Here is a 19836-nt window from a genome sequence, read left to right as displayed (position 1 = left end):
ACCAATGTTTCTCACCTGTTCAGTTGATGAGGATGCCAGTCGATCGTCCTTCCTCTTCTTTGATATTCTTCAGGTTATTTTCTGCCTCGTCCACACTTCTGTAGCACGGACACGCAAATTATTTATCGTCTTTGCCGATAATACATTTAATAAGTGTGTGTGTGTGTGTGTGTGTGTGTGTGTGTGTGTGTGTGTGTACCTACGTTAGGAAATCCCTGACGTCTTCCACGGTGAGTTCTGCTGTCGAGTCGAGGGTGAGGTCAGCACAGCTAAGGGGGGAGTCCAGTGGGGTGTCCAGGATTGGCGAGGACAAGCAGCTGGGAGGCTCTTCTGTTTGCCCTGCAAGGGACAAATCCAGAGATTCATCTACGTCCGATAGAGAGTGACAGAGAGTGACTGATTGGTCGCCCCAGAAAACAAATGATTTAAATATGGCGAACAGATTGATATTTATAAAGCACTTTACTGTATTCTGTAGACTTGTAACCACAAGCCACATCTGAACAGCCGGAAACAAACCACCACCACTCTCTCCTCCAGTAACTTGCTCATTATTGTGTGTTGAGCTGGATTTTACTGTTTTCTCCTCATTAGAAATATTTGCATGTGATCAAAACATTTAAACATCTGCGCCCTGCTACACTGTCTGAAGACACTGGAGCTGCTCTGATGTGCCAAAATTGACATTGTCTTGTACAAAGACAGTAAAAATTGCCCCAATGTATCATAATCCAGGATAATGTGTTGGTGCCTGCGTGTAAAGTTCTTAATGACCTAGTCCCAGGTGAAAGGCCTGCTGGTCTCCACAGCAACCACAGTTTCCTGCTGTGGAAGGTGGTTTTGGATAGGAGAGGCGAGTGGGGCATACTGAATGGTTACCGTGGAGACCAGAGGGGGGGGACCCCTGCTAAGGCACGGTCAGGGTTGTAAGAGGTTTACAGAAAGAAGAGAGAGTGATGAAGAGGAAGAATAAGCGAGAGGAGAAAGAAAAAAAAAGGAGAGAAGGGCAGGAGGAAGAAGTGTGTGTGTGTGTGTGTGTGTGTGTGTGTGTGTGTGTGTGTGTGTGTGTGTGTGTGTGTCCAGACCTACCCTCAGCCTGACCCATCTGGTTCTTGTGGGTTCCGTTGGCCTGAGGCTGCACTGTCGTACCATCGCTGTGGACACACACACAAGCATGCACCATTTACTTTGGCAGTCGATGGAATAATACAGCAATAACAATAAAATGATCATTTCTTTGGTTTCACATGAGAAATCATAATGAACAGTCACAGCTTAGTGGTTTTCAGTGTGGTGTCCAGAGACCTCCCAGGGACTTACACTGGTCCTGGGAAATGTTGCAAATCAGTAACAATGACACTGAATTTTTTAATTTTTTTTATTATTTATGATATATTTATTAGCACGTATATTCTGATAAAGGATTAATCCATATAGCCAACCCTAGTTTAACTGGATCCTCAGATCTAGAACCAAATTTCAGCAAAGAAGGATCTGCTTCCCTTTCGCCTTTTCATAACACACCCGTTAAAGTTTTGAACACACTCGCTCATAATCACAGAGTAAAAGCAGCCTGAGATTTAATGATGCTTACAATCGGAGTGTGTGTGTGTGTTACCTGGTGGGTGTGGGCTCTAATGGTCGGTCGAGCTGAACGAAGCAGAGCGGTTCAGTGAGGACCTTGGCGGAGAGAGAGAACCTCTCGTATTCTGAAGGAGAGATCAGGTAAAACCCTGCAGAGAAGAACAATTTTTTTATATTAGTGAGTGAAACCATCCTTTTAGTCATACGCTGACCTTTCTGAACATACATAGCTTTCATTTTATGTTGCCTCCACATTTAATTTAATTTTTTCCTGCACTACCTCATGTGTGTGTATATCAGAGACAAGGAGGCAAATGTTATCGTGATGAAAATCTAAAAGCAAAAAATAATAATGAAAGAAATCCCACTCTGCTCTTTAGGTGTCTTGAAATAACTTCTTTCACTTTAAATTCAAGCATATTCTTCTCACCCTGTCCATTCCTGGTAAAGACACATGATGCAATGCCACTGATGTCTTCCTTACGGATGCAGTCATAACGCACCTGAGGACACATAAAACACAGTTATGACTCACAAAAACACATTTGAAAGCACACGCTGCTGTCAAGCTCTTGATCAAACCCTGAGGCTGCACCTGTGGTCGGAGGGCAGGAATACTAAAGAGGTGCATGTCCCCGAGGTTGGTCAGACAGACGAGTGTGTGTTCGCTGTAATCCTCCTGAGCTGTGGAGCTGAAGACCACCATGGCAACCTTCCTCACCCGACAGCCTTCATGTGCAGTCAGCTTAAACTTAGTCTTAGCGCTGACTTTGGGAAGAGAGAACACCTGGAATTAAGCAGAGGAGGAAGAAAGGTACGATTTAAAACAATATACAAGTAACAGACCACGTTTTAAGCCCAGATCCATTACAAACTTAAAAAAAAATGACGATAAAAATGTAAATACAGACTTTGTGATGTTGTTTCCAGACGATACCTTGAGCTGCTCCTCCGAAGCGATCAGGACAGAGTGAGCGTTGGTCATATCAGGCGCGATGGCGAGGTCTTGAGAGGCTTCGTACGGGTCTGGTAAAGGTTTCCCCCGACCGTCCAGCACGCAGATCGACACCACAGGCGCTCTGTGCATCAGCTGAATCTCTTTACCCAGCACTGCCTCCACGCACACACTGCTCTCACTCGCACCGCCACGCTCACACACTCGCCCCGAACCCACACCGGGCACCTCCAGAGCGTAGGCGTACACACTGCCCGAGTTGGTGCCTGCCCATAGCGTGGGGCCGTGGTGTGTACCTAAGTAAGACCGAGCGTGTTGTTAGCGCGGCACAAACGATAAACGACAACCTTCCTTAGCTCAATCCTGACATTTTCTCCAACAAACAAATGCAGTTCAAACAGTTTAAGAAAAAGTGAATGAAGTAAAGACAGAGTGGAAATATGTTGAAAAGTAAGTAAACGCACCATCACGTAGAAATGTGTCTGCAAAGCAGACACACCGGACCACTCCAGAGAGCGAGTCATCTGCTGACCGCGGCTCTATCCGCCTCTGCACCGGAGCTACTTCCTCCTGCTCCGCTAGAGCAGCATTTGCCTCTTGAACCTATACACACATACAATACATAGTATAAATAGTATAGACAGTGTTCTTTTTGGACAGTTTACTCTCAGACACACAGTCTCTCACCTTGCTGGTGGGCGTAGTGATGGTGCGTTTCTTTCCTGAAACCCTGCTTTTGCGGATGCGTCTGAAGCTCTGTCGTAGGGACTTCTTCAAGGACTTGACTCTTGACAGGGGACCCTCCATTGCTAAGGAGTCATTAGGGTGTAAGGTACACCTAGGAGAGCATAAAGAGCACCAGAATGAATGTAAAGACAGCGGGAAAATGGGTTAAGCAGGGACTAAGTAGATCTTCATTATGCCAAAAATACTCAGGCTTTGCCCGATAACCAAAGAATACAAATCACATGACTGTGTGCGCCTAACCTTGCCAGCACAGCATTTCGTCTGTGGTAGTCAAAAAGGCCAAAACCATGACTCGTCCCAAAGGCGATCAGGTTCCACTCGGCATGCAGTGCCACTGCCGTCACAGAGGCCGGGGGCAAGCACTGCACCACCACCAGCGGCTGAAAGCCCGGGGGGAAAGGTGCGGGTTTAGAGCGCGGTTCCAGCCTGTCGTGGCCCTTCCAGGTGAAGCCCTCCCTGTCGTACAGCAGATCAACCACTGACACGTCGACCAAGTGGTCCGAACGCTCATCACTCAGACCCAGCACGATCACCTAGAAACAGTAAAGAAACACCGTGGCTCATTTTGGGTTTTTTTTTTTTTCAAGCAATTCAGTTTTGTTTACATATCCCCAATTCACAATAATAAAAAGAAATAAACCAACAATCACACAAGGCCCTATAAGCAAACACTTGGAAAATGACTAAAATTAGATTTCAGTTTTTCTATGATATAATTAATGAAACAAACTTACTTAATGTTGGTTTTATTTTTTTTAATAACTTGTGACAGTGTGTTTTTGATCTTCACCTGTCCGGCGGTTCCGGCCACCACCAGCTTGTTGCTGTACTTGCACAGACTTATCTTCTGGATGCCAAGCCTGGGGTCGTCACTGTAGGGGTCAAAACAGCCCACCTAAACACACACACATTGGATTTAATTCATTTGAATATAAAACCACTTTCTTGTAAGTTGTTAACATTAAACCATTTTGAATACTGTGCCTTTCTAGATGATCAAAGCAAAACTGAACTATGCAGTGAGTGACACTAAGCCACGCAAAGTTACACTGAAGATTACTTCCCACACACTTCAAGTTCATCATAAATATCCCCATGGAAAAGTGCTAGGAAGTGAGCTGCAAATCAGTTAATGAAATGTACCTATGTCAGAAATTATCTTATAAACTCTACCTGACTTCACAAGCAGACCTTTTTTGGAAACTTGTAAAAACTGCATCATCAGTGTAAAACATTTTGTCTTAATGGCCCAATTACAAATTTAGTTTAATGCCAAAATGCCCTCCTGATGGTTTCCTCCTCCTTTAAAGGCCTCTCTCCTCTTACTATCAACCAAATGCCAGGACAGTCCCTACTTTACCCTGACAGTCTCTGCAAATGCGCATTAATCTGTCCGTCACACACGCACACAGTAGGAATCCCTCTCACATTGGAGTTTTGTCTTAGCAAAACAAGGAGTAAGAGAAGCTTGTCACACACACACAGCAGAAAGAGTGGGATGATGGGTCTGGTTTTCATTACAGAGGAGAAAAAAGGGAAAGGCTCTTCATCCCATATGAGGGCCACATTCCTGAACATGCAGCTCTGTTACCACAGGATACACGAGGAGATGTGTTTGTAAGGCAGTTAAAGAGCGAAGAGGAAGAAAAGAAGTGAGCAGAAGGAACTTGCCATTCTGTCTATCAGCATGTACAAATACTTCATCTATTTTCTACTGGTGTGATGCCTCTATTTTTTTTCTCCATTCATATCAAATCCCAGATATAATGTGCTCTTATCCTGATCACATGCCCGAGCACTGAGAAACATTTCTGACTGTAGAGACCGTTTCTTTAAAATCTCCCGTCTCCGTTTCCTGACTAATGAAGCCAAACAGCTCAGCTAGATTCCCCTTGACACAAAATTCTGCCTCCAGACTGTGAATCACTTCATTTGAATGTATTTCTGCACAGAAAACTGTCCATTAAACCAGAAACAGACTGCGGTTTACGCTGGAGTCGAGTTTTAATAAGAGGAACAATGGGGTGGGTCAGTCTCAAATCCAAACACATGAAAACAATCAGAAAATTAGGGCCACAGATGCAGCATTACAGGGCTGCATGTGTGCGAAAGACAGATTGCTTTTATTCCCTCAGCTTGTAAAACCAGACCCTGTGTCTGAACTCTGAGGAGAGACTTATATTTATGTCCATTTCACCTCCTTTCGTGAAAAGCCTCATTGCTTCTCACCTTCCTGAACGGAGGCCATTCTTCCTCCTCTTGCTGCATATCGGGGTCGTTGCTGGGGTCCTGCGGGTCATCGTTAGGGTCGCAGTCGGTGTGGAAGACGTTGGCTGTGCTGAGTTTGTACAGCGGAGTGAGGGCGACACCCGAAGCATCCCAGAATCGCACCGTGCCATCCTCATGGCTGTAATCACAACAGATTTAAAATAAATAACAATCACAGAAAATTCAACAACTGCTCCCTTTAACAGCCATCTATAACAGCTAGTGACCAGTTTAAACTATTAGTCTATTATGTCCAGCTAGTCAGGTGCCATGTTCAAAGTGATGTTGGTGCATCAAGACAGCAATAAAAAGGCAATAAGATAGCAGATTCACCTGATTCCATCAGTTTATGACTGAATGGGATCACGTGATAATGTGGCGATTGACTGGGAAAAACTGGCATAGAAATGACTACATAAGTTGCCGTGTTCATACAGAGACAATCAAATCATGGGTCAGTCACACTGCAGTAAAAATTAGATGGCAACCTCATTATCACTAGTGAAAAAAATAAAATAAAATAAAAATCAGTGTCTGCTCAATGACTGAATTTGTTCCACTTTTACTGGCTGGATACGTAGTTGCTAGTTTTCAGGTTGCCTGCTATGGCAGTTGAAGCACTCGTGGTCTGACGTGAATCGATTGGAATCACTCTCAGACTGACTGGCAAAAGTTTGCAAATAATCACCATCTAATTTATAAATGCAGACAGACTGTCAACACATTGCAATCAGTCAGAGAAAATCCTCCACACGTAGTGGTACAGTTGTTGCAGAATAACACAAGCACTCAGTAACTTGCTTTTATATATGAAAATAACCAAAATACAACCAGCTGGCAACTGGCTGAGTCGAGTACCCTGCAGCAAAGCAGCGCAGCCCAGACGAGTTGCGCTCATTAATCAAATTGATCGCAACATGTTGGCAATCCTTCCGTGCTTGTAAATTGGTCAGCATTTATTTGATTGCCTTCACCGAACTGTATGAGAGTGACTGCAGTCAGTCCCAGTCAGAGCATGATGGTTTGCAGACATGTTATTTCTCAACGACCTGTGCAACCACATTGCAATCCAAAAAAGTTACCCAGAGGTTGAGAGTGTTGCAAGCTCAACCTCTGCATGACCAGCTGGTCACTATGCTAAACAAACTTGTAAGTAATAATTTCCTTTTTAATTCTGAATTTTAGGTCGCTATATAAAATGTTTAATAGATACACTAACCAATTTATCCACTACCCACTTCAACAGTTATTTATACTCTTAGCTAGCTATTCAAACCTGTCACTTTCTGACCATCAAGTTTTTAAAATCATACAAGTGTTTATCTGCTGCAATCCATTGCTTTTAGTTAACTCATCTTTGGTGATGGAAACAAGTTCCTGTACTTTAAACAATGGAGAGAAACACAAAGGACAAAGAAAGAGAAAAACAAGGATAACGTCAGTCAGTTTGTTGCTAACAAAACTAACAGCGGCATCAAAATTCTCCTCCTGCTTTCACGCTATTCTCAGTTTTCAAATTGTCTTTAAACCACTTCTATTACATAACTCTTTTTATTGCACTTTAGGCCAATGCAAGCTCTGTCAAGTGTGCGGTTGGCAACACCAACAGTTTCACGGGATTTCCCCTTCACCATTTTTTTGAATGCAGGATATCCTTTCTTCACGCTGCTTTTAGTGACCTAATCTTACTAGAAAGCATCAGATTTACGTTATGGGAAAAAACAAGAGACCTGAATTCATTTGCAGGGTAGACATGTGCAAAGAGTGTATGTGTGTGTGCGTGTGTGTGTGTAAATACCCTGTCAATAGCAGTTCTTGTTGTTTAGGTGGAGGTGCCAGATTTTTCCCCCCACATATCGGCCAGCTCTGTACACACAAACAATAAATAAATAATCATTCTGAACCAAGCTAGGACTCATCATTTTTCACATCAACATATTTTCTCATGAACTCGTCTTAAAAGTTAGAGCAGAAAAATGTACCATAGAGATTCACACTCTCATAAAGGATCTGCCAATCTGATTTGGCCTCACATAGACAAACAAAGAGCCATGATGAAGAGCGTAACAGCTGTGTGTCCGTGTGTGTTGCTAATCTCCCACTGATCGCACAACCGATCTAAGCCACAGAGCTTTTGAAAAGCCTTTAACTGTCTACACCTGCTCTTAAAGCTCACACACTACCAGTGGCTCATGGTTACATTCCTGATTGTTTCCTCTTCTCATTGCTGGGCTGAGAGCCTGTGACTTATTACTTCCATTTACATGCAAATAGCCTCCTCTGATCAATTTACAACTGTTCTTGCCTTTGAGATTTGAAACAAGCAATTTTAATATAAATCCAAGTAAAACGTCAGCTGATGGGTCAGACTTTGTCTAAGGTGTTTTCAGGTTAAGCCTCTTATGAGGATCCCGGATTTCCTGCGACTGAATATCCCGTACTGCCATGTATAAACCAATTTGCTAAATAATCCTGTCATTCACAGTGCCAATGAGCTTCTTACCCTGTGTGTGTGCTGCCGGCTTTGCTGTGCTTTGCCAGCATTGACCAGCCTCTCCCAGAGTTTAGGAGGGACGCTGGAGATGTGGCAGGAGCAGGTGATGGCTGACGAGTGAAGAGGAGCAAGATAGGGAGTGGGCATAGAGGGCCATCCGGGGGTCTGGAGGTCAATTACAACCAGTTCTTCTTCTAGTAACACCACTACAGCAGATGGCTCATCAAACTCTATAAGAAGAAAAGATCACACAGGGGATAAAGGATTGATACTCGTGAAAATGTTACCTTACATACACCATCTTTAACACAGGTCAGATTCTGACCTCTCTCTTGCTCCACACTGTGGACGGTGAAGAAATCAATCACTCGAGATGTGAAATCGAGGGTGACGTGATCTTTGTCCTGTTGGATCGTTAGACAGTGGCGATCACCATAACTGGCTCTGGGCATCCCTCCACTGTATAAAAGCACTGGAGAACTACAGTGAGAAACACAGATTAGCTACTTTTCTACCGCACAATTTTTTTCTATTTTCACTCTGCATCACTGCATTCTTTTACATTAACTTGCAAACAAAAAGTTAACTTCTCTCTTTATTATGTTTTAATAGTATTTTTCTCACCACAGATCATAGTTACATGATGTGGTAAATTATACCTTTTAGATTTACAAAACTAGGAAAATAATCAGCAATTGCATAAATATAGGGATGCAAAAGAAAAGACCAATAAAAATAAAATGAAAATGAATCTGAGAAAACAGTCATAAGTGAAAATTCGCCAGCGCTGATTCCAAATGACCTGTTTGATAGAAGGACTCAAACACACTTTAACAGGAAGGTTGCAAAACGAGGTTTAACACTCACCCTGCTTGTGTTGTCCTCCAAAGGATTTTGCTGATGGCTTTACAGGGAAATGGACCTGTGATAGACAATTACAAAAGAAAGAAGAAAAAGAAGACTATTAAAAGCTACCAGAGATCCTTTTTAGTCCAAGAGAGGGCAAATGAAAGGGGCCGTCTGTTAGACAGCACTCAGGGTACTCCACGGGAATATTAAATAATTTACAGCCAACACAGACAGAAACCGTGTACGCACTAGTAGTGGTCTGTTCTTAACATAGTATCAAATCTTAAGCAGCAAAACCATTACAGAATCCACCACAACTCGAGGAAGCTGTAACACTTTCCAGGAAGGGTTCTTCCGAGTTCATAACTGTAATAGAAGTACGAGTTCAGCATTCACACCCAAAGTAATTTAGGTGCGAAGTTCTCTCAGGTTCTCTTTAAAGTGAAGTTTTAGTCCATTTTATTTCAATGCTTCTGTTACTACAGGAAAAATAAAAGGGTAAGCATGAAAAGTCTCTATATGGTTTGTGGCTCTTCATCTATTCTCTACACGTCTGCAGCGTGGTAGAGAGAATTAACTAAGATGCAGAACAGAGTTTTATCACGTTAGAGCTCATTACTGAACAAAAGTTAAATGCTTTAGAAATGTTTATGATCATGAAAGAAATGTAAAATGACAGGTAAAAAGATTCTGAAAACAATTTGCATGACTGGGAAAAATGCATCTAACACAGCCTGTGTGTGGAGCCACAGCGAGCTCTCAGCTGAAGCACTTATTCTCATCACTGTGGAGTCCACTGTCCATCACTGGTTCCACTCTGTCCTCCAGACCTGAGAATGTTTCACTCCTACACTTGAAATGCAAATGTGTGGAGTGTGTGACATGTGATGTATGCATGTGTGCATTTCTCACCGTAGGGGATAGTGGAGGACACTGGCTGGTGATTGCAGGTGCTGCCACTGGTAACAGCCCAAACGGAATAGCCTCCATCGTTATGGGAACAGACAAATAAGTTTCCAGAGCGTTCCCATACCAGACTCTCCAGTTGCTGGGGGGAGGGTCATAGACACACAGTCATCACTGCAGGTCATCTAGCTATAACATCACCCTGAAAACTGGGAGCAAGAACAATGAGCACCAACTGTAACAGGTACCTGTTTGCCCAGGAAGAGCTGCTCAGCGTGACGAATGCTCAGATCCCACAGGACCACCAGGCCTCGGCTGTAGCCAATCAGAATCTTCCCTGACTGTTGAGGGTGTTCCTGAAGAGCTTCCACCGGCCCCAGAGATTTCCCACATCTGTAGTCATCTGGCAGACTGGGAAAATGAAAACAAACATTATCCATTATCCCACATCTGTAGCTTCCCGCTTTACTGTGATCCACACGGCTGTAAATTACATTTATCTACACATCCTGACGAGGTCAGACATCTGTCTGATGAAACAATTATCCAATGACACGAGAGATACCAGAGGACAGAGTCACCTGGTTCCATGCGAGAGAAATTCTGTGTTTTGGTTACACTGTACAGACACAGTAAACAGCTGAGTTTGAAAAACAAAACAACAACAACTACATCCTCAAACTGGTTTAGTGTTTGTTATCATCTGAAATTATGGTGTGTGGAGGGAGAGGGTAAATAATGCAGTACACATACGGCGCAACAGAGTTTCGGAAACAGTGCAAGGAGATTATACAAAATGTTGAAGTCACTGCAGCAAATACACAAAGCTGTTCTTTGCACCGAAACACCCCAAAGCAAAAGTGCTAAAACATGTATAATCAGCACAGAGCAAAGACCCAAGTTGCTGAAGTTTGAGAACAAGACATTCCTCTGAGCCAGAGCAGGAATGTAGAGCAGGACACACCCTTGAGATGTCAGAGGATTCCCTCAGCGAAGGAAGAAGAAAGGAGACGAAACAGCCAAGACAGAGAGAGAAAATGAAGTGATAAAGAAAGAAAGTACTGCAGCTTTATGGACTTTAATGCAGATGAAACAAGGATCAATGAACAGCAGCGCCGGGTGAAGCGTACACCCCATATATAACTTCTGTCTGCTGTTGTAGGCTTCACTGAGGAAGATCCTCTCCGGAAGCACAGCGGCAGAAACATTCCCAACAAAGCATTCCATTGTCTCTGTCGCCCTGTTCATAAGTATTTTTAGGGAATCCAGCATCCTGCCATAGAGTCCTAGAGATGATCCTGTGTACGCTTGTGTGTGTGTGTGTGTGTGTGTGTGTGTGTGTGTGTGTGTGTTGAAACACTTCCCCAACCGGAATACTGTGTTTTGGCATTTGGTACAAAGCTTTACTGTCTAAAACCTCCCCTCCTTTGCGCACAAACACACTCTCTCACACACACACACACACGCACGCACGCACGCCTGCCTTATCAGCGCCCTCGTTAGGCTTCAGTTCTGCTTACTTCCCTCGACAAGCCTGGTTAATGAGGGGTTTGGCCAAGCAGTCACACAGTCACAGCAGAATGAAAAAGAAACAACAGTAGTACTGATACACAGCCAGTGTGGCAGCACAGCAAAGCTCAAGCACGAACCACAAAGTAGTCTGTGGTATGTAGGGAGGCAAAAAAAATCACGTTTGTTTTCTGTCAGATATCATACAACATTCTGCATTTCCTTTCTTCTATGATAACAATTGAATTCCTTTACGTGCGTGATGATCGGTGTTTGTGCTCCACTCTCACTGTGTTTTGTTCTAGTTCACTGCTGAGCTCTCACATCACTGCTTGCCACAGTGAGGCTCCACCATCATTAAGGGGGAGGGGGTAAAAACACCTTACAAATAACAGCCCTGAAGTAACATAGCCGTCTTTCAGGTGTCTGTATATCTAGTTAACACTGCTTTGTTAGCAAGTTCCTTTGCAGCCTTTACAACTGATATCATGGTGCAACCCCCAGTCTGAAACAAGGCGTTTTTAGCTTTTCTTTAAGGCCACCCTTCCTCTAAACCTTTCTAATTCTAATGGTTGGCTGCTATTAGCATAGAGAAGGTTTTCATCAGCAGGTGGTTGGAGCTACTGTGCTCACAGCCACAGCCTGAGAGGACCAATATTAACGTTATTCCCCTCACTCTGATATCTTAGACAAAAGAAGAAGAAAAAAAACCCACAAAAATGAGGCTCAACTTTGGCCATATTTAATACCACTGTAATAATATTATATTATATAAACCACTGTCATAATATGGCAGAAAATGAAGAATTAAAGCTGAAAACCCTCACACATAATTAAAGAAGGTTTTCTAATCTGCACTGGTTTAAAACAAACAAACAAAAAATCCATTATGTGACATTACCTTTGTTCAAATGAACTCTACACACACAAACCTCCTATGTGAAAACAAAAGCGCTGAAGGGAAAAAACACACGTACATTTTTAATAAGCTTCACAGAACATGTCTGTTAAAAAACTGTGCAAGTGAGTTACCGGAACAAAGCCAAAATTAGGTAATAGGCTGCTTTGTTAGGTCAACTTTACTGTCATGACTGATTTGATCATTTTATTCTGCAAGTAAAAGCAGCCATATCTTCATTTTTAGTGCTCCTCACTCACACTACGGTGTGTAATTATTTTTGACTTGTCGGGTTTTTTTGGGTTTTTTTAAAAGCTAAATAAATTAATATATAAAACATCTGACAGCGTTTAATGGAGCCTGAACCCAGTGAACCTGACCTGCCTGCTGCTGCTAGGGTCAGTGGGGATATTTGTATCCGCATGTGTGTGAGCTGCTCAGCTGGAGCTGTGAGTGGAGGAAGCTGAAGTGTTTAATGTTTACAGGAACGCTCACTGTGATGGAGGACGGAGAAGAGTGGAGAACAAGGATGGTGAAGAAAAGTCAAAAGATTTAAGCATGTGAAGCTATTTACAAGGATAATTTCATATTCTCTAATAAATATCTGCAAAATAAAAAATATAACCCTTCCACATGTGTTGACAGTTAGACAATAAGGCTATGTATTCCATTCCAATATCAGCTTAGCTGCTGTATCCACCAGATTCTTTTGTTTAACAGTGTAAGTTAACAAAAAAAGACACAGATTTATTGCTTGATCTGTACTTGGGTTGTCTCTTTGTTCATGTTTTTTTGTATTAATTCCTTTTGTGTAACAATCTCACCTGTGTGTGATCTGATCCTGGAGCAGTGTCTGGTTATCTTTCAGCGAGAGGCTGGGCACCTCTAGGAAGTAGACGCCTCCTCCCTCTGTTCCAACGCAGAGGAGGTCACATGACTTCAGCAAGAGGAGGACAGTCACCCGAGTGGCACTGAGAGAAAGGAAATTAGGAAAATTTATGATACTCAAAATTCTAACAGGCACAACCAACAACAAGTTGGGGTGTGAAAGAAGGCGAGACATGATTACAGACTTTCAAAAGTTCCCAATTTTCATTCAGGTTTCTGTAAAGAGGACTCTTGTGTACCTGCAGCTCTCGATGCCAGGTCTGCCGGGCAGATTGTAGGTGTTCACTTCCTGCAGAGAAACCACGCCCTCTTTCTTAACCCCACCGACCTCTCTCAGGGGTCCGGCCACCAGCTCCCACAGGTGGATTGTGTTGTCATCCAACAGTGACAGCAGACGACCCTTGGGAGAAAAGAATTAATATATGATGTGTGCCATGACTCACTGCCGAAACCTTAACTTAATTTTTAATGTTTTGGAGGAGTTTTTTTTTTTTAACATTTTTAAACATTCAGGAGAAAATTGAGCTCACCTGTCCAGGCAGGAAGTGGATTTGTGTGACAGCAGTGGTGTCATTGTGCAGACCTGTGAACTCCACACCAGGCGCCCCATAGCTGCAGGTATCCCATTAAAGAAATACACAACTTGGCATTCAGACATTTAGACTGGCATGAGCAGTGGGCTAAAGTTAAGATGTCACAAAGCAGCATACTTATTGTCTAGAGCTACAGACACGGAGGGGAAAAAAAAAAAAGATTGGAAGGAGGGAATCTCTGTTCTTCTGTATAATTTGTGTCCACTACTCCCTTTAAAGAGAAGATTCACTGCAAATCAATAAATGTTTGGAACAATGGTCCTTCATCCCTCCAGAGACGTGCACTGAGGCTGTTCTGGCTGCACACCTTACCAAGACACTTCATATACTACAAGTTTCCACCTTAATCCAAACTAAACTTTCTGCTTCCACCAGTCAGTAAAGTTGCATTTTACCTCTTTGTCATTCCAGGCTTGGCTTTTTCCATGTATAATGTTTTCTTTTAGACCAGGAGTGTCAAACATATTGCCAGGGGGTCCCGGCTGCTCCTGGTCTTTCAAAAATATGGTCATTTCAAACGGAGGAGGATAAAATTTGAACCTTTAACGGCAATTTCATCAGTCTTACAATCGTCTTGCTGACAAAGACATAACCCATGGCGTGTCATTGCATAAAAGACAAATTGTCATCATTTTATTTTTCGTGTTCAAACTCATAGAAAATCAGAAAAGTACATTTTTTCAGTATCCTGAGATATCACATTATAGAGAAGATGCCTCTGGCCACAGCTGGTGCAGCAAGACATAATATAATTTCTGCAGGCAAAAAACTTGCATGAATTATTAGACACTGAGTGGTCTCAGCAGAGAGACGGGCAAAAGCACATTTTATTTTTTAAGTCAATGGCTAGTTATACACAAGAAGAACACTCCTAAAACAAAGCTTGAGAGGTTTAAAAACATAAACCTGGATATATCTGCCTCTCTGTCACATGCCCAAATTAACATTCCTGTTTAAAATATCATTCTTTTACTCCTTCCCATTTCCCTGCACATCAGTATAACACTGTGCACCAAGCGTGGCGCCAACTCTGCCAGGGCAAGCAATTAGACTCCCATCATGGTTTAAAAATATGCATGACTGGTACGGAACACCAGTGCTGTTAAAAGCAGATAACCAAACTGTGGATATTTTTAGTTTTTCAGAAAGGTCACGAGATAGAGAGGACCATAACATAGTCGTCTGTGTCCTCCTGTCTGTTTAGATGCATATATTCTGTAACAAAATTCAGCGTCCTCAGATACTACAAGACAATGTGAATACACAAAACAATCACGGCACAAAAAAAAAAAAAAAAAAAAAAGATGCACGTACACACCAGCAGGCAGAGGGGAGTACCTTAAAGTATCTCACTTTATTTAAAAAAACAAAACAAACAAACAAAACTAGTGAGTAAGAGGACAGAGTGCTATAATTCTGAGCTGTAAACTAGACGCACACAGTTTAGGTGTAATAGAGGGGTGGAATTAGAACACTATAACAAAGCTCATAGCAATTATCAAAACCAGATGACGCAGATGCCTGAAACCACCACTGTGTACATATATGTACGTCTGAGCGTGTGTGTAATCAGCGGCAATCTCCGCAGTCACCCCTTTGTTAGCCCAGGAAATGAAGCCGAGCTGATAAAATAAAGATTACTCTCAAGATCTGTGACGACAACTGCACTAAATAGGACTAAATTGTGAGTTAGCGCGCATACACACACACACTCCTCACTAGAAGCTGCACACATATACATACACACGTGGTGCTTGGAAGCAATATCGACACACTTCAGCACACTGCTTACATAAGCCTGTAGGAATGTGGATTAAAAATGCAGAAAAATAAGAGGAAATCTGGGGAGTGCATGTTTGTATTCTACTGTGTGCACAGCGGGTTTTCTACATTCCTGTTTTATCTGAGGAAAAAGAAAAGATCAATATTATAATTACATTAATTTATACGTTTCTTTCCCTCACTTCCTATTCCCAGGACTCCAAATCCCCATAGTCAGGAATTTGTTAAGAAAGTCACAGATATTCGATCATCATCATTCTCACTGCTTTACTGCTCTATTGTCAGACGAGGGGGTGCAAAAAACAAACAAAACAAAAACAAAAAAAATCCTCCTACAGCTTTCATAACTGTAAGTTCCATCCTCTTGTTTATGGAAGCTGTCTTCTTCCATCAGGAAGAACTTAAATCCCTCTTTTTCATTCCCTCACGACGCCGATCCCCTGGAGACCAAGCTGGGTGTTATACTGGCATTCCTGAGTGCTGTCACTTCCTGTCCCTGTGTTTTATACACGGCAGTAACAAGTCTCAGACAGCTGGAGGTGGAGGTGTGAGGAGGGCTTTCATTTGTGGGTCATGAACTGCCAGTGCAGATTTTATTTTTTTTTTTTTAAGCCAAAGCTGTGAGTCAATTTGTGCGTGGCACAACAGCATGTGTGCTAAAATATTAAAAGGACTGAATTGCTGCATTACAACATCTGTGTTAAAAGCAGATTCAATGAGCAGCGTAGGCATCACGATCTAAAGAGGAGCAATAATGGCAAAAAGGTACAGAACCGCATTACCGCCAATGGGGAGAGGAAAAAAAATAATAACTTGAAATTTAAAGTTAGCTCTCCCAATCAGGAAGGTCTATGAAGATATGTCATCTCCTTGCCATCTGGAAGCAGGTAACAAGGAGGTGGCTGACAGTATTCGCTGCCCAACAGTTTGACATGAACACACTCATCCTGGTCTTTGTTCACGTTCACTGGTAGCTCTCTGATGCTTTTGAGTGTGCATGCTGCTCCATCTGCTTTCCTTTGTGAAGCTTCCGGATTGAATTTTGTGTTAGCTCTGTCAATCTTACTAAATTAAACTTGTGAGATACCCAAATTTTAAGTTATGGATGGCATTTTGTTCCCCTCCAGCAGCAGAAATAAGCTTCCACAGAAAGGTAAATTACCGAGGGACAAATTAAAAGTGCCCTGTTGTAACTTAAAGGTAAAAGTGAAAAAGCCGACAGGAGAATAAGTGAACGGAGAAAAATCACAGCTGTGTGGGAAAGATGAGAGGGACTGAAAAACAGACAGACAGCAGCGGTTTGTGCATATATTCCAGCTATGTCATGGTGACCACAGCTCATTCATCACAAATCTCGCAGCTCCCACACATTTAGGTTGGCTACGCAAAAACGAGTGCAAAGAAAGCTGTCAGCACATTGAGGGGGAAAAAAAAAAAAAAAAGAAGACCACTAATATTTAGGACTCTGTCAGAGACTTGACTTTTGGCTGGTCTGTAGCAGCTCAGACAGAAACCAGCCCAACACCACATAACCAGGAATAAAAACGTTTATCAATCAGGAGCAGTTAGAAAAATTAATAAGTAAAAATGTGTACACACACACACTTCCTGCTCCTGGTGTGTCAGCAGACAGCTGGTAGAGGGATTCCCAGGGATGATGTCACCCTGTTGCTTTGACCTCATTAAAAGTTTATGTGCATGTCTGAATTAAGCTCCCTCCCCCAAGAGGTCTGCTCATTGGCCAATAATACAAGCCCCCAAAAGCTGTGGGGTCATAATAAGTGAGTAAATGTGTCACCCTTCCTGCCTCTACAACTATGTGCCTGTGCTCACAGCTTTGTCATCTTCATTCCAGTAAACTCTGATTAATGACGAAACTTAAAATAAACATTAAGAAGTTTTAGCATAAGAGTCTACAGGCATGGTGGCACCTCTGAGTACTAGCCAAAAGCTAACAGGCTCACAATTTCTGATGTCTAGCAGGTATAATGTTCACCATGATCATAGTCTTACTTTAGCCTGTTAACATGCAAATGTTTGTCAAGAAGCACAAACCACAAGTGTGACTAAGGCTGATTGGGAATGTCGTTAGATTATTATTCAGAAGAGCTGGACCATTAAAATGTTGAGAAATCGCACTTAAAAAAACAAAAAACAAAAAAAACAAAAACAAAGCACTGACGGTAAAAACAAAACAAAAAAAACAGGTGAGCTGAAAAGAAAATATTAAAAACCTACATATATTATTGATTTCAATAAAAGTTTCTTTAAAATGTGTTTGAATTCAATTTCCCCATCAACTCTAGTCCTGATCCCTTCAGAAGCATCAGGTAATTTGATATCCAATACCTTCATTTCCAGCAAGACAAAAGATAAAGCAATGCCAACAGGAATAAAGTGATCAGAGGGGAACTGATTAAACATTTATAGGAATAATGTACACACACACACACACACACACACACACACACACACACACACACACTCTGAAGGCTCACTAGATATCCCTGGAGCTGCAGTGTTGATCCTCAAATGGTTTTGTATTCTGGGAAGCACAAATGTGCTCAACAGATCGAAGACATGGCAATCTGCCCATTATACGCACACATTTTATTTTTATACCCATGACTTGATATTGATGCTGATACACAAATAAGTAGGATTGTAATAAAATATGTAAGGATTTATCCTCTGGGGACCAGGAACATGTGCTGTAAAAGGTAATTTGGAAAGTGCTTCCTTTATCATGTACAAAATACGCTTCTGAGGCTCAGCTCTTTACCTCCTGAAAGCTCTTTTTTGAAATGAGCAGCATCAGAAGTTGGTGAGGGTGGTCTCTGCTTATGGAGGTACCCTTGGAAAACCTGAACCATGTCTTTATTGATCTATTACTGAGGTGTCAAAGCTTGTCATTAAGAGTACAGGTGGAGGACATCAAACGGCATCTTTATGGAGGAAAGAGTTAAACTATGTGCCTACCAAACGCAGGATAAGGTAAAGAGGAACGCCTGCAAAGTCTCAGGGTGCCTCACCAGATAAGGCAGAAGTTTCATCGACACTTCGAACACACACAAGGCTCTAACAGCAAAAACTAAAGGGAGTCAGACTTTAATACTCGTAAACAGAATGAAACGCTGACTCAAAGCAGAAACTTAAAGTCCTCCTCCATCCAGTCTGGAAAAAAAGTATAAACAGACACTCCAGCTGTGTAAAACCACTCCTAAACAGCATGCCAAGGGTTTAGAGAAAATTTTAAAGAAAAAGAACGACACCTGTTGAATGACAGACTGGTTGAACTGATCTATATGTTCTGTTTGTAGCATGCAAAGGTTTGCTTCACTGCTCACCAGAGGACAGAAAAGCACACAATGGAGGCCTACAGTAACTTATAATCACTGAATCACTGTCTCGTCCTCACACACGCATGCGCGCACACACACACGCACGCACAATTGCCCGCTGATGCAGAGAGAGTGCGTTAGCAAGGATAAAGCGATTTCACGGTCTGAATACAGACAAACAGAAGGCATTGTCTTCCATGTGGACACACAGGTAGCAGCAAACACACACCCACACACAAACAGTGACAGAAGACATGTTCTTACTTCCTGCCTGACCCCATCACTAGACCTAAAGATGAAGTACAAATTAATCACACACAGAAAGAGAATGAAGGCCCTAAAAAAGGTTTAAAAAATATATTCCTAAAAGTTTCAGACTTTCAGGGAAGCTGAACTGATGAAAGACATCATTTATGTGCATTTTCTAACTCCTTCACCTCCCTACATGCATAGCAACACATGCACAAACTCTTCAGACGTCTGGCAAAAGTCTACAACAAGACAAGCCAAACAACTCCACCCACCCACTAGAGAAACAATCTTGTCTCATTTGCATCCTTTCCCTCTGCTAGTACCTCTCCACCTCCCACACTCCCCTTTCTGTGCAGCCCCCTCAGTGCACGTTCTGTCACACCGAGGCAGTCAAACCTGAAGGAGTGGATGTACATGTACATTGGAGAATCACTACAAAACAGTACACGGTTTATTTTAACACTGCAAACATTAATGGTCCCAAGAAGATCAGCTGAACAAAATAACATCATTAGCAGGAACAAACAGCACAAGTCCAGCAATTCGAGTAGAGCATTTCTACCTAAGCCAGGTCTAGCTAGAGAAAACCCTCTACTAAAAGTAACATCAAAAAGAAATAGAAAAGGATGTTATTTATATGTACAACATATTGAGGGCTTTTGTTTTGCAACAATCCCACCTTTAAAAAGAACGCAAGTTTAAGGCAAAAGCCAACAAGATACATTAGCAAAGCTAACGTACAGAAAACCTAAAATAAACTTAACTAAAAA

General features: G+C 42.2%; 1 protein-coding gene across 2 annotated transcripts in view; it reads right to left on the bottom strand.

Annotated features, from left to right (window-relative positions):
• Positions 1–19836, bottom strand: part of llgl1 (LLGL scribble cell polarity complex component 1) — a 34116-nt gene that overhangs the window by 2942 nt on the left and 11338 nt on the right. The window contains exons 3-23 of one of the 2 annotated variants that reach the window (XM_086288643.1): positions 13629–13710; positions 13338–13498; positions 13035–13181; positions 10052–10214; positions 9810–9945; positions 8916–8970; positions 8374–8528; positions 8058–8278; positions 7353–7420; positions 5516–5693; positions 4077–4181; positions 3527–3819; positions 3227–3377; positions 3004–3142; positions 2522–2835; positions 2180–2371; positions 2015–2087; positions 1619–1733; positions 1090–1154; positions 204–339; positions 16–95 (exon numbers count right to left, since the gene is read on the bottom strand). In XM_086288643.1, the coding sequence (XP_086144769.1) occupies positions 20–95; positions 204–339; positions 1090–1154; positions 1619–1733; positions 2015–2087; positions 2180–2371; positions 2522–2835; positions 3004–3142; positions 3227–3377; positions 3527–3819; positions 4077–4181; positions 5516–5693; positions 7353–7420; positions 8058–8278; positions 8374–8528; positions 8916–8970; positions 9810–9945; positions 10052–10214; positions 13035–13181; positions 13338–13498; positions 13629–13710 (3025 nt within the window). In that variant the 3' untranslated portion in view covers positions 16–19. Of the gene's footprint in view, positions 1–15; positions 99–203; positions 340–1089; positions 1155–1618; positions 1734–2014; positions 2088–2179; positions 2372–2521; positions 2836–3003; positions 3143–3226; positions 3378–3526; positions 3820–4076; positions 4182–5515; positions 5694–7352; positions 7421–8057; positions 8279–8373; positions 8529–8915; positions 8971–9809; positions 9946–10051; positions 10215–13034; positions 13182–13337; positions 13499–13628; positions 13711–19836 lie in introns of both variants that reach the window. The other variant, XM_086288642.1, reaches the window with a different exon arrangement.

This window comes from Aulonocara sp. 'chitande type north' Nkhata Bay, linkage group LG4 (assembly GCF_057382095.1).
Source record: "Aulonocara sp. 'chitande type north' Nkhata Bay isolate Kocher_YH1m ecotype deep benthic linkage group LG4, A_spYH_male_GT1.1, whole genome shotgun sequence".
In the NCBI taxonomy this organism is placed as follows: domain Eukaryota; kingdom Metazoa; phylum Chordata; class Actinopteri; order Cichliformes; family Cichlidae; genus Aulonocara; species Aulonocara sp. 'chitande type north' Nkhata Bay.
Note: the sequence above shows the minus strand (reverse complement) of the source record. Positions and strands in the feature narration are given on the sequence as shown.